The sequence below is a fragment of the Cibotium barometz genome, chromosome 12, assembly GCF_041138505.1.
Source record: "Cibotium barometz isolate CiBa-2024 chromosome 12, ASM4113850v1, whole genome shotgun sequence".
Lineage (NCBI taxonomy): Eukaryota > Viridiplantae > Streptophyta > Polypodiopsida > Cyatheales > Cibotiaceae > Cibotium > Cibotium barometz.
The window spans coordinates 44,004,046-44,018,792 of record NC_141057.1 but is presented as its reverse complement, the minus strand read 5'-3'; the positions used below and the strand labels follow the sequence as shown (position 1 = coordinate 44,018,792).

Below are 14,747 nucleotides of genomic sequence, written 5' to 3'. Positions count from 1 at the left end.
GATATGAGATGTTCCTCATCTAAACCAAGTGAAGCAATGGCTAACCTGTATCCCATAAATCATAGACCTGTTTCCTCGAAACCAAAGTCCTTTTTCCATAAGAAACCCACAGAGACACCATCCAGACACGAGTGTAATGAAAGTGGACTTAGCCACATCCAAAAAATTAGTACTTCCTAGCGTGTGTAGCGTGAAGATGCCTATAGTACAATGGTGAGCTAAAAGCATGATGATCACCGACTTATATTTTGTATTTACAAAACAGTGACCCCCGTCTTCTAAATGTGGTATCTACACAGCAACCATGCATGTCATGCCAAAAATGCAGTATACAAGAAACCAAGTAAAATGACAGACTGACTGACCACCGCAGTTCCTACAACAAAACTGTAAACACTCGGGGAATCTAGAGCCTATGAGGTAGTAGTTTGCATGGAGTCACTCAGAAGACCTCTAATCTTCACATCATATAAGACTTCCTCCACCTTCTTGAGGTCATACTTCATCCCTGCATGACAGGGAAAAATAGAAAATGTTGAGCATTATTAGTTAGCAAAAAAATGGTTTGTTTTGTCAATCTTACAGCATGGATCAGGCTTCTTATGTCCTCCACCCACCATCAAAACGTTTTCGCAGCACATCATTGCGAAGGTTGAGGATGTGGAATGCTGCATATAGATCACTGAGAAAGACAGAAGCTCTCCTTGCACAATCATAGTCCCCAATAGTAACCTGGTTTACCACGTACTGCGGCTGGACACAACACAGAGAAGTAGCAAACCTTAGTCCTTCAAAGACCAATGCACAAAACAAATCAAAAAGAATGAGCAAGTAATAGGCCTAGCACCAGAAGGCAACCACAAGCATAATAACTCCACACAGGTTCTGCTGTAGTTGCACCCAGAATAAAATAAAGAACTTAATTTTTAAGCTGTTTTTACGCTGACTCCAGATACTTCTTGGTATTCTTTGAACGTCTGTAACAGGGAGTGCGCATCTCGGAATACTTCACTATTGACCTAAATAACTGCTTTAATATACCACAAGATTTATACACAACATTCTTGAAAATGCAAAGACCATCAACACCTCATTGGGGGACGAAGATGTAATGACCCCAAATGTCCCCCCCTGCCCCGCCCCTCCTTTCCCCCCTTTTTGGATAATTGATATTATCGAGTATTTGTAACACAAGCTTAGGGGTGATCCCAGAACACCGAGTTATTAATACAATGATTTGTAGATGAATACAAACTAAAAAAACAATTGCCCAAACCATTGATGGTTGCCTATGGAGAACATTTGCAGCTTTCCTCTCTCTTGTAGTGCTTGAACAAGGGTTAAACCTGCACCAAAGCTTCCCAAACACTTGGGACAGGTTGGAGATACCCTTGAGCCAAAAACAACTTGCAAGGGGATTTTGAATACACCCTCATTTTGTAATGTCCAAGCACTGGCTAGCTCATGTTAATACCACCCCCATACCGCCCCCATCGAGGAACAACAATGGTTGAGCAGTCCGAGAACCACCTCATATTCACATGGAATGGTTGCCTAGGAGGCCAGATGGTTTAGAGACGGCTTAGATAAGATTTGGCACACTTTCAAATAGGCTGCATGCTAGAGTGGACCATTATTCCATAAAACAGTCCACACATAGAATAGGTAGACTTTACTCTTGGATACCTTGTCCTAACTTTTCGAGACCTAAGATGAACCTGAATGACGATGAGAGGTAAGAAACAATTTCTCATAGTTCCTAATGGCCGAATCTTAGATAAGATTTGGCACACTTCCAAATAGGCTGGATGCTGGAGTGGACTGTTATTCCATAAAACGGTCCACACATGGAATAGGTAGACTTTACTCTTGGATACCTTGTCCTGACTTGGTGAGATCTACGATGGACCTGAATGCAATGAGAGGTAGGGAACAATTTGTCGTAGTTCTGTATGGCTAAGTCTACACCGCAAACGGTGGCACCGGCTATGATTGTAGCCCTATCTGGATGTTTAAGGATTTAACTTAACCATGTAAGCATGAATTGAGCCAAGATGACAAATTGATAAACCATTCTAACATTCACATAAACAACAAAAGAATAAACATAATAAGATAAAGGACATCACACTGGGCCGTAGCAGGCCGACCCTCCCATTGATAATTCTCATATTACATGAGTATTTCTGTACAAGCTTGAGGGTGTCTATGTTGGTCCCAGTTGAGAGTGGGCAAGGAGCACAAGTGATGGGGAGAGAGAGTGACGTTGACCAGCAAGATAATCAGCACATTAACAAAGGATTAACAGTCCCCATTACAAGGTGTGTCCATATGTTGCCACCACACATGCCACATGTCAAGGCATGATGCCAAATGTCCTTAAGAGGGGTCACCTCAACACATCATTGCTTACATAAGATCCTTCTAAGAGGTTGTTCCTACACACAAAGGAACCTAGCCACATTATTTAAACCTAAGTTTCCACACACTAGAGTGCTAGTTTACACAACCACCTAGCACTAGTTTATTCCCACATTAATCACTATTAATATTAACATTCCCCCCCAAAGTGAAAATGTGGCTAGAAAGCCTAGTTAATTGACTAGGTTTGCTTTTTCTTATGGCTACTGGCTTTGGTCATCAAAAGTAGAAGTGGCAAAGTTTGTAGAGTCTTCATCAACTTTCTGCTTTGCAAGTCTCTTCTGACACTCTTCGATGTAGTGCCCTAGCTTCTGGAAAAAATGACACTTTCCTTTCTTCTTCTTGGTGTCACCCTGTGACAAGCCCACTTTACCTTTGTTTTTAGAGAAGAAGGCTTGGTCTGCTCTGCTCGCTTCACTCCTAGACCTGTTCTTCCTTGTCTGCTCCTCAAGGAGAAGTAATCCAACCAACTCCTCAAAGGATATAGGATTGCCGCCTCCTCTTATAGAGAGATTCAAAGAAGTATGGAAACTCTGATAGGACTCGAGTAAGGAGTTAAGAATGGTGGTGACCAATTTCCTGTTATCAACTACTCAACGACTGTTCGTTCTTTTAAGTCTGTTACTTTGGTAAGGTATTATGTGATGAAATCACCCTCAATTCATGGTCAAGTTGAGGAGCCTGTTAATAGAGGAACCACCAGAAGTGGATGAACAAAAAGAGATATTACAACCAAAACAGATTATCTTCCACATGATTAGGAAGAAAGAAACATCACCAAAAAATTCCTCTTGAAGTTCCAAAACTATTCTCACATGGACGCTAAATGGATGCCACAAGAGTATTTCAAGAATTATCCTGAAATACTCACAACTTATGAAGGGCAAATAGCACTTCATTCATTGTCTTGAGGCCAAAATAGATTCTAAGGGGAAGGGATGTAACCAACCTAGGACTCAAGGAGTCGGGCCTTTTAGGCTAGGATGCGAATTTAACGTGGGAAAATGTTCGTTCTCTGCAAACGAGTTGCTTTAGCCAAAAATCCTCTTCTCCAAACCGTGAGCTCAAATATAGCATGGAGGAAATTTCAGATTTTGATCTAGTTTCACAATGGTTCGGGAGTTCTTTTCTGTTGCAAGCTTTCATGTCCATGTTGGGGATCTCCACTAGAGACTTCCATGGAAATAGATTCTGTGTGAGGACAGATTCTGGTGGAAGAGAGGAGATCAAGACAAGGAGAGAAGGCTGGCAGATTCTTTGCGGGGAATGCTCCATAAAAGCACAACGAGGGCCTCATGGTAACTTAGAGAATTGATGACATGAAGAAACTTTCGACTAAAAGACAAAGAAGGTAACATAATCTGCTGACTATCCCGATTTGGAACTTGGTCTCAGTTTAGCCCTTGGTTTGTGTTGCTGACAAAGGGGATCTTCTGTTGCATGTTGTAGAGTAACACTGGTTGCTTTCCTGTGTATTGGGGTGTGTGAGAGGACTTTTCTAGCACATGAAAGCATATACCACGTGGTGCAACCATCATGGCTTTGAGTGAGAGCTAATAGCAGGTTGTACGATAAGTGGTAGGGTGCATAGGCCTATGCATGTGATGGAAAAGTTGGTACAACTTACCACGGATATATAGATTGATTTAGTTAAGTCATGACCATACAAACGTTTACTCCATATATTGTACATGAAATGCAGTACGAACGGAAAGCATTGATAGCTTTGTAGCATAAAGTGTTGTTCACAAGTACGAGCACAAATAGTTTGGCGTGAGGGCTAAACTGTGGAGTGGATTGGTACTAGGGTTCTCTTTGGTGGGACTCATTACATTTTAGTTTCTTCTTTGTTCCAACTCTAACCTTTGAGTAAGGCTGGATTTGGAGTGGTGAGGGGCTTAATAATAAAAGCAGTGGACTAAATATAGCTTGGTTATTACTATTTATGTGAGTTTGGGCTCACTTATGGGGATACTGAGGCATGCAGAGAGGGAGGTCTCCAAGGCATGCAGGACCTCAAGGCCAAAGGAGTGGCAGGCAGGCGGTCTGGTGGTTTGGGACGCCAAGGCGTGCTGTCGAAGTTTGGCTAACTCATGGCAATCTGACCTCAGGCTTGAGGGTGATTCCGGAAAGGAGCCAAGAGTCGCTAGCCACAATCTATCGCAGTCATCAATTCACATTCGATGTGGGGAAACCTAATAGAGTTTTTCCTAGTATGTGTCCTCACAGGACAGATGCAAACAGAAGCTCTTCAATAAGTTCTCGGTTTAGTGGTAAGTGAGAGCACACCAAGGTATCACACAGTCCAGCCACCATTGTGCTTTTCATTTTCGTACAAAGTAAAGCAACTGTTGTCCAAATAACTGCTGTAATATACCACAAGATTCTTGAAAATGCAAAGACCATCAACACCTCATTGGGGGACGAAGATCTAATGACCCCAAATGTCCCCCCCCCTGCCCAGCCCCCCCTTTCCCCCTTTTTTGGATAATTGATATTATCGAGTATTTGTAACACAAGCTTAGGGGTGATCCCAGAACACCAAGTTATTAATACAATGATTTGTAGATATTCACAAACTAAAAAAACAATTGCCCAAACCATTGATGGTTGCCTATGGAGAACATTTGCAGCTTTCCTCTCTCTTGTAGTGAAAATCGTCCAACCATTGTGCTTTTCATAATCATAAGCATTGAAGTTACCGATCTCCCCAGAAGCTTCCGCATGTTACAGTGGTATCAGAGCCTACTTCAAGTGTAAAGATTCAGCAAGAAACCATAAATTTTTTCTCGCTCGTGTGGTCTGTTTTCAAACTCCGGTGGACCACCCCTTTCGGTGTGACTCCTGTCCCTCGAAGGACGGTTGGTTTTCAGCCTCCGAAAGTCTCCCGCACACATAGTGGATGGTCAAATTGCGCTCCGGAAAGGAGGTGCATTTTCCTGCTATGGCAAGCTTCGACGACGAGAGAGACCAAGAACCTTGGGACCAAAGTGCACCAGGCAGCCCAGCTAGGGCATCAGGCATGAGTGCTAAAGAGATGTTCCAACAGATGATGCGAGCAATCACAAACCAAAGTACCAAGTTGGAAGAGCAGAAGGCGCAGATACTGGCTCTGGAAGAGCGCACCCGTTCTCGAGCACCGCGTTTTCCGTCTCCTCCTCCCTCTCCTTCCGTATCCCAAATTCCAGATCCTCTACACAGGGACCCTCTCGAGGGTCACTACCGCAGCCGAGTTCGATGCTTGAGTTGCAGATGCGTGCATTGGAGATCCGACAACATGAAGACGAAGCCATGCGACACGTGGAGCATGAGTGATACCTTGTGGCTTTGGACGCAAGACTGACACCATCGGCTTCCTCCAATCATTTTCTCGAGAAAATGAATTTCAGTAAGTATAATGGTAAACTCGACCCCACAACTCTTTATTCATGGTTGCATCAATTTGAAGCTTATTTTGCCGCAATTAGATAGGATGATACCGATAGGGTGATCTTAGCTAGTTGGTACTTGGAAGGTGAGGCCATTCCTTGGTGGACCCAATGGGCTCATGCCCACACCAGATTAGGTATGGTAGCTTATGTTTGGAACGAGTTTGTCCGCGACCTTAAGCAGCAGTTTCTACCACCCCATTACCTTGAGCGACTCGAAGACTAGTTTAGGGGAGCGCGTCAGAACGCGCAACCAGTCCTTCAGTTTGCCAATAGAATTTCGAACTTATGTTTGCAATTAGGCTTATTTAATACGGACAAGAAAGGGCAATTCCTTTATGGCTTGGATACGCAAATCCAGTGGGAGGTGCATATGTTTAGGCCAGCCACCTTCGAAGACGCACTCTCGCTTGCGCAGAGTGTTGAAATGAAGCACAATGGTGGCAAGCCCAAGACTTCCCAGACGGCTACTCCCAAGGCTACCACCTCGGGAGGGAAGAGGCCACAACCAGACGGAGTCTTCCCCGGGACAGAGCACGAGAGCTTCTGGCTCCAAGAACTCGACCAATGCGCCCAAGCTTACTCCATACCAGAAAGCAGAGGCAGGCAAGATTGGTGGCAAATTGAGTGCTAAGGAGATTGCTCAGTACAAGGAGGGTAGGTGTTTCTTTTATCATACAAAAGGACACACTTCTTGGGAGTGTCCTAAGAAGACTACCGCTCCAAAGATCGCCGCCTCAACCTCCACACCTTCCGTGGTGAGCCCAGCTCCCACACAGACCCCAGTGGCTGTCCCTAGTTCTTCGAATCCCAATGCTTCAATTAGAGCAATCATTAGCCGGGAGCTCGAAGATAAGCAGAAGGGCGCCCATGACTTTGATTCCGACCACTAGACTCGACCTTGTTAGTACGGGACTAGACGACATGAAGCACACATACGCGGATTCCGAGGAATTCGGTACACAATGGAAACAAGCATTGAATGCCACAGGACCATGCCACTTTTTGATACGCGGTGGTTGGCTTTCCTACAAAGCCCGCCTGTGTGTCATGAAGTCCTTCAGAGCAGCTCTTCTCCATGACGCCCATACTGGTGGTCATAGGGGCATGAATTGAACTTTGGAGAAGTTAGAACGGCAATATTATTGGCCAAAGAGAAGGCGAGATGTGTTTTCATATGTACAACATCATGATATTTGTCAAAAGCTGAAAGCTCCTCGTGAGAGGAAGATAGGGTTGTTACAGCACTTGCCAATTCCTGAGGGACCTTTCCAAGATATTTCGATGCATTTTGTCACGAATTTGTCTCCCAATCCGAGTAAGCATAATACTCAGTGCTTAACTATAGTTGATAGATTTAGCAAATTTGTTATGCTTATTCCATGCACGACCAATGTGACCACCAAATGTTGCCCAGTTGTTTCTTCGGCATTGGTACCCAATTGGGGGGATTCCTAGAACCATAGTGTCCAACCGAGATGCCAAGTTTACCAGTCATTTTTAGAGAGCATTATTTGACAACTTTGGTACTAAATTAAATTTTTCCAGTGCATTTCACCCACAGACGGACGGCCAAACAGAAATCTACACGATCAGCAAGGTAAGTGGAAATCATATTTGCCTTTAGTTCAAGCTGTTTTGAATGATTCTTTTTCTTCAGCTATTAGCAAGACTCCATATGTGGCAGCGTTTGAAAGACCATTCCAATCGCTATTGACCAGAACCTCGTCTTCAGTACCTAAAGCAAACGGATTGACAGAGTCTTACCAAGAGATTCTGGAGTCAGTAAAAGACAGGTTGGCTAAAGCGCAAGAGGCCTACACTCGATAGGCCAATAAAGACCGAAGGGATATGAAGTTTTCGGAAGGTCATTGGGTGTATCTTTGGATTATGAAGCAAAGGTTGAAACAGGTGGCAAGCGATGCCCAAAGTTGTCATTCAAGAGTTTCAGACCTTTTCCCATCCAAAGAAAGATTAACGAGGTTTCAATGAAGTTGAAGCTACCTCCGAGTCAGACTATGCACAATGTGTTCCACGTCAATTGGTTAAAACAATATGTAGGTCCGATCCCTTCAGAAGTTAAAGACAAGGTGGAACCAAATATCATTGATGAAGCTGAAGTTATGGTTCCAAGACAGATCCTTTTGCACCGCTTCAAGCATGGCTCAAGCCGAAGGTAAAGACAGTTCCTCACCAAGTTTCAAGACCGAGGGACCCACGAAGCGATATGGCTTGGCAAAGAGTTTTTCAACGACTATCCGGCATTATTAACGGATTATTTGGATGCTATGCAGCTTCCGTCAAGTTAAGCAGAAGGGGATGTCACGTGCATCCCCACTTGGATGCCACGTAGACATATCTATATAGAAGGTGCAAGACCTGGGGTGGAAAACTGGTCCTATGTGAGCCTAGTCGGGGAAGAGTCAACCAGGGTTCTACTCCAGTTGTCCGAGGTCAGGTGTGCATTGTCATGCACATGAAACAGTGCCCTCTGGAATGATGTCAGTGGTTCTGTGTATCTGGTATGACACCAGATGACAAACCACTGTGCAGATAGGTAGGGAATGGGGCCAGCCCATAGGGCTACCCCAAGAACAGTTATGTGGGCATGGGGGAGGTATAGAACCACCCCCAAAGGGCCAGGAGGGCCTTGGCTATGCCCACCAGCCATGGCATGGGCTGGAAGGGCTGTAGGCCAGCCCTAGGGCCTCTGGACAGGCAACCGACAGGGCATCCTGTCGGCCAGGTGGGGCAGCCCACACAGGCTGCCCAAGCAGCCAAAGGCAGAAGCACATGCTGGCCAGCCAGCCAGATCTGAATGCGCAGGGGTTTTCAACATTAAATGTTATTTTATGCAGTCGTGAGGCTTTTTATAGTCAGCCGCCTGGATTAAAACCAGCCAACCAGCCAACCAGCCAACCAGCCTCCAATAGGGGTATAAATACCCATAGCATAAATTCAGGTCATTTATCTCAGAATTCACAAGGTGCTGCAGCTACTCAAGGGCCAGGACAGCCAAGGGAGAAGCTAACGCAAGGGTGAAGGTTTGAAGGTCAAGAGCAAAGATCTATCTCAGCCAAAACAGGTTCAGTCAGTCTTTTATTTTCAGATTTTGCATCATTCTAATAAAAGCAAATACACCATTCGTGGTGGAGACCCTACAGAGGGTATTCGGGACCCAATATTGTGTCCTCTTCTCTCTCTCTCTCTCTCTCTCTCTCTCTCTCTCTCTCTCTCTCTCTCTCTCTCTCTCTCTCTCTCTCTCTCTCTCTATTTTTCTGCACATCTACATTCAGTTTTTTGCGTTAACTTCGTCGCAACAAGTGTGCTGATTTCTGAGCATTGAAGTTACCGATCTCCCCCGAAGCTTCCGCATGACATGTTACACTGTTGGGGGAACGCAGCCACTCGTCACCGATCTGCAGCCGGGAGAGATGTGGAGAAAAACACACAGCAAAAGGAGGGAAAGGTGGGCAGATCTGTAGAGTTTGGAGCAGCCTGGACCTAAGCATATGATACCATGAAGGAGATAGCCCAGGCGGAAGCATAAACAGTAAACATATGAGAGAGTGCAAAGGAGATAAAGAGAGTTGGACAAGATCACCTTTTATAACAGCAGTAAAGCTTTACAATGGCAATGGCCAGCACAACTGGATGTTGAACTATGTGCAAGGGAATTGGATGGAGTGAATAATGGGGAACTCCTTATATAGTGCATCAGTGAGCTAGCCGACTACCTCTAGGGCTGGCCGACTGCTTACAGGACAAATACATAGGAGAAATACAATAAAATGCCAGATAAATGGTAAAAGCCCAGAACACTGAGATGCACAATTCTAACACCCCTCTGCAGCTCATAGTGTGCAAGAGTCGGAAGAAGATAAGTCGATGAAGATGCAACCATGGACCCTCCAGCACCGCAAATACTGGAATCACCTCGGAGAGAGCACCCACCAACCTGTTTCCTCGAAACAAGAAGCCACCACGAACAGCAAGGAACTTTGCTTGGCCACAAATTCCTGCACAAGTGTACAGTGAACTCCAAGAATAGATGATGAGCTGCTCGACACACCACGTCCATAAGCCCCAATAGTGGACGGAAAATATCACGTCCCAAAAACCTCGAACAATGAACTTGGAACAGATCCAGTTCATAATCTCTATTGTACCAAAGATAACCATGTCCTGCCAGATGTCTAATACTTGGAACTCCGAATCACGGTCCCCATGCAGCAGTAGGTGGAGCTGTAATCAGCCCCCTCTCCCGCCCACAAGCCTCTTCTGGCTGGAAGCACATGGGGGGAAACTGCATGTGTACTACAGAAGCACACCATCTGGGATCTCCTGAGCCGGAAACGCCCTGGGAGCCCTAGAAGTGGTACTAGAATCTGTATCACTATCCTGTGTCGTATCTTTGCCTTTTCTTTGAGATGAAGCCTTGCCCTTGGTCTTGTTCTTCTTCTTGGACAATCTTTGGACAGATGTCCTCTTTTCTCGCAAGAGAAGCAGCGACTCCGACCTTTCTTTTGAACTGAGGAAAGTGCCTGGTCAGAACTGTTGACTAACACCTTCAATTTGTTAGCACATTCATCCCCAGATTCTGCTCTTTTATGGTGCCCATTTGGTCCCTTTTGCATGGCCCTTGCTTGTGGGCTAGCCACCCCTTTTTATTTTTCTGGGATTTTTCCCAACTTTTCTGGCATTTTCCAGTCGGCCTCTCCAATAGCTTTAGTCAGCCTGTTTTGCAGCTCCAATCGGCCAGCTTACCCCTACTATAAATAGTGGGTGCTGGCCTCTCATTGTTCATTCAGTCTTGTACATAGTTTGCTCCCTCACTTATGAGACTTGTAGTGTCTCTTGCTTGGCGATGGAGGGGGTGAGTTCACATCCCAAGAGTTTAAGCAATATTGCAAGACACATGGCATTCGGAGACAGCTTACTACATTATATACTCCATCACAAAATGGAGTTGCAGAGAGGAAGAATAGGACCATTATGGAGATGGCCCATGCTATGCTTGAGCATTCTTCACTACCTCGACGTTTCTGGGCTGAGGCGGCTTCCACTGCTGTCTACATTCAGAACAGGTCTCCTACTGCTGCTCTTCCCGATAAAACTCCATATGAGGCTTTCCATGGTGAGAAGCCCTCCATTGTTCATTTCCGGATATTTGGGTGTACGGTGTATGTTCATGTGCCTAAGGAGCATCGCTCCAAGTTGGACTAGAAGTCTCAGCACACGACTTTTCTTGGATATAGCATTGTGTCCAAGGCATATCATTTTTATGATCCTCAGGCCGGTGAAGTTGTTGTGAGCCATGATGTGGTGTTCGACGAGACTCCTACATCTTCAAAGGGGGGTGGTGAGCTTCTTCTTCCTTCACCTCCGTCTCCGCCTCCTCCTCCTCCTCCTCCTCCTGCTCCCGCTGCTTCTGTTACACCTCCGGCTGAGGATACTCAGTCAGATGATGATGACCCTGCTCCTCCTCCGGCGAGTTCAAGCAGATCTGTACCTCCCGTTTTCCAGATGGACGTCAAGTCGGCTTTCCTGAATGGAGAGCTTACACAAGAGGTTTATATTGATCAGCCGCCAGGATTTGTTGTTCCGGGCAAACACGATCATGTGTACCGGCTGAAGAAGGCTTTATATGGTCTAAAGCAAGCTCCGCGGGCTTGGTACCAGCAGATTGATGAGTTCTTTCAAAAGCTCGGCCTGCGCCATTCTCATGCAGATTCGAACCTTTGTATCCTCCTTGAGAGGGGGTTGATTGTTATCATTGTGGTCTATGTTGATGACCTCATCTTTACAGGTTCTTATTCTGTGCGGATCCACTCTGTTATGGATGCTTTCGAGAGATGACGGATCTTGGCCTCTTACATTATCTTCTTGGCTTTGAGATTTGGCAAACCTCGAAGGGCATTTTCTTCTCTCAGCAGAAGTACACTCCGGAGATTCTCGACAAATTTCAGATGACTGGGTGCAAACCAGTATCTTCTCCTATGGATATTGGTGAGAAGCTTTCTTCACTTGATGCTTCTCTAGAGACTGATCAGGGATAGTATCGGGTTCTCATCGGTTGTTTGGTATGGTTGACCTACTCCTGATTGGACATATGCTTCGCAGTCAGTTTATTAAGTTCCTTCTCCGTCAGCAACATTGGCAGTGTGCTCTCATAGTTCTTCGGTACTTGCGTGGCACTCTGGATTTTGGCATCTTTTATGGCCAAGGACGCACTCTTGTTGGATGGTCTGACTCAGACTGGGCTGGAGATCCAGATACACGGCATACGACCACTGGTTGTGTTTTTTCACTTGGGTCTGGAGCCATTTCTTGGAGTAGTAAAAAGAAGCCTACTGTGGCGCTTTCCTCTACCGAGGCGGAGTACCGTGCAGTTTGTTATGCTACATGTGTGACGATATGGTTGCGGAGATTATTGGAGGAGATCGGTTGTCCTCCTACCGGATCTACTCTTCTTTGATGTGACAATCAGAGTTGCATCGCCATCGCCAAGAACCCTATGTTTCATGCTCGTATGAAACACATTGAGATTCAGTATCACTATGTTCGTGAACGGGTTCTTGCTGGAGATTTGCGTTTGGAGTATTGTCCTTCAGCGGAGAATGCTGCAAATTTGTTCACCAAGCCGGTTTCTCAGGCTTCCTTGGCTCCTCATCTTCGGATTCTCGGAGTTTGTTCAGCATTTGGTGCTGAGAGGGGGTGTTAGCACATTCATCCCCAAATTTTGCTCTTTTATGGTGCCCATTTGGTCCCTTTTGCATGGCCCTTGCTTGTGGGCTGGCCACCCCTTTTTCTAGTATCTTTTTGGGATTTTTCCCAGCTTTTCTGGCATTTTCCAGTCAGCCTGTTTTGCAGCTCCAATCGGCCAGCTTACCCCTACTATAAATAGTGGGTGCTGGCCTCTCATTGTTCATTCAGTCTTGTACATATTTTGCTCCCTCACTTATGAGACTTGTAGTGTCTCTTGCTTGGGACTGTTTTGCTTCAATATATTCAGCATAGTTTTCTCCATCTCTCTCTCTCTCTTGCACTCTCTCTTCAGCACATTCTAGTGCCACTCTGCTTCCACTCTGTGCACTCTTTCACAATTTACCCTGTGAGATGAGAACTGACGACTCCTCCAAAAGTAGGGAGCTAAGATCATCAAAATCCAACTGAGTGGATGTGACATGACCCTATCGCTAGCAAAGCACAATGGTGCTTGGGTAGCAAGTAGTTGCTTCTCCACCCACATTTTGATATCATTAAGATACCTAGATTTTGGTTGTCTTGGTAGATTTTTCTTTTTAATTGAAGTGGAAGGTTTGGGACCCTTCGTCGTATTGGTTTGCTCTGATGTTACAGGTTTGAGACTCATGGGTGTTGTTTTGTTGATGAAGCTTGAGTTCTTGGTGGAGTGGCATTTGATGATGAGGCTTTTGAGTATATTTCCATCTCCTTTGGTGAGGTTTGTCAATAAAGTGGCGTTGGCTCCGGGGTGTTTCCTTTGAGTTCCTTGTTAGAGATAGATGGTTGCGCATGGGAAACTTTTTCAGAAATAGCTACTGACTACAAGGTTTTGGCATCAAACTTCGTTGGTAAGGATGGAGTTGAAGGAGTAGATGCTTTATCGGAGTCGGTCGTTGATGCGGATGGAAGGTCATTGTGTAGAGGGGCTTCTATGGAAGAGACTTGTAACTTTTTACATTCAGCATCATAGAAATCCATTAGGGTTGGATCCTCTTCCTTGCAATATGGTATTGTCAACTTTGTGTCATTGACCATCATGATGACCCTATCGCTAGCAAAGCACAATGGTGCTTGGGTAGCAATAGTCCATTTATGCCCCAAGATCAAATCTGCTTCCAACACATACTCAACCATAAAAAACTTGCAAGTAAGGGGGTTAGTTTCAATATACATTGCATGTTCAAAGTACCCCAAACATGGCATGTTCAAGTCTTGTGTAAATGGAATTCTTCCAGGATGAGACGTGAGTGTTGGTTGATCTAACAAATCCCATAATTCGAGGGTCATGAGATTGTGCTCATGTGTTGGATAAAGCTTTGCTTAAATTGTGGTGATTTGTTTGGAAAGTTCCAATCCTACCATAATTCTTAGGATTTTCTCAGTAAGATATATTGGAAGTTCCAGCTCCTCCAAGGCGTCTTCCTCCCGAAGAGCCATTGCACAATGCCTTACAGGAGTGTTCAAGGTGACTGTTTGCATGGATTCATCAATTTAATACGAGTCACATATCCAAGTTCCACCAAGGACGACATCATACTCAAGGGGATCTGTGGTGGTAACATGGAATATAAATTCTACATCTCCACTAATTGTTTGAGTAACATACCTAACGTACCTTAGAACTTTAATATTTTGTCCCCATTGGCTCCTCTTGCAAGACCATTGTCTTTTGGGATGAGTTTAGGTTGTCCTAATGACGCCCAAGTGTCTATTGTCATGATGTTATGACTAGCTCGAGGGCTAATCAATGCGCGTTTGCACTTAATATCATTGCCCATAGGGAAATCTAACCATACCATGATACAATCTTCAAGAGGAACCATGGATGTTTCAATTTTTGTTTCAACTTCAGATCCGATTTCGGTTTCATATTCCCATTCACTCATCCTCTTTTTGGCTCTCAGTTTTTTCAAGAGTATCCAATGTGTACAATGGCACACTTGGTCCTTTGACAATTGTAACTGAGTTTTGTTTGGAAACTCAGAGTCCTGTTCTATGGAGCTCTTTATGTCTTGGTATAACTCATGTTTAGCCTTTAAAGGTGCAAGTGTTGACACTATGCTGGTTTCACCACCATGAGGGAAGAGCACTCTTCCAAATGAGGATTTGAGAGACTACTTTAATTTTGTAAGAGATTCATCAAATTCCTCA

At 44.9% G+C, this 14,747-nt stretch overlaps 1 protein-coding gene across 1 annotated transcript; it reads right to left on the bottom strand.

The window, feature by feature from the left end:
- Nucleotides 1–214: 214 nt before the first annotated feature.
- Nucleotides 215–14,033, bottom strand: LOC147633455 (translin-1-like). Its single transcript, XM_086805730.1, has 3 exons — nt 13,956–14,033; nt 618–840; nt 215–508 (listed from the first exon to the last, which is right to left on the bottom strand). The coding sequence occupies exons 1-3, from the start codon at nt 14,031–14,033 to the stop codon at nt 414–416; spliced, it is 396 nt and encodes a 131-aa protein (XP_086661856.1). The 3' UTR covers nt 215–413.
- Between the last annotated feature and the right edge of the window lie 714 nt (nt 14,034–14,747).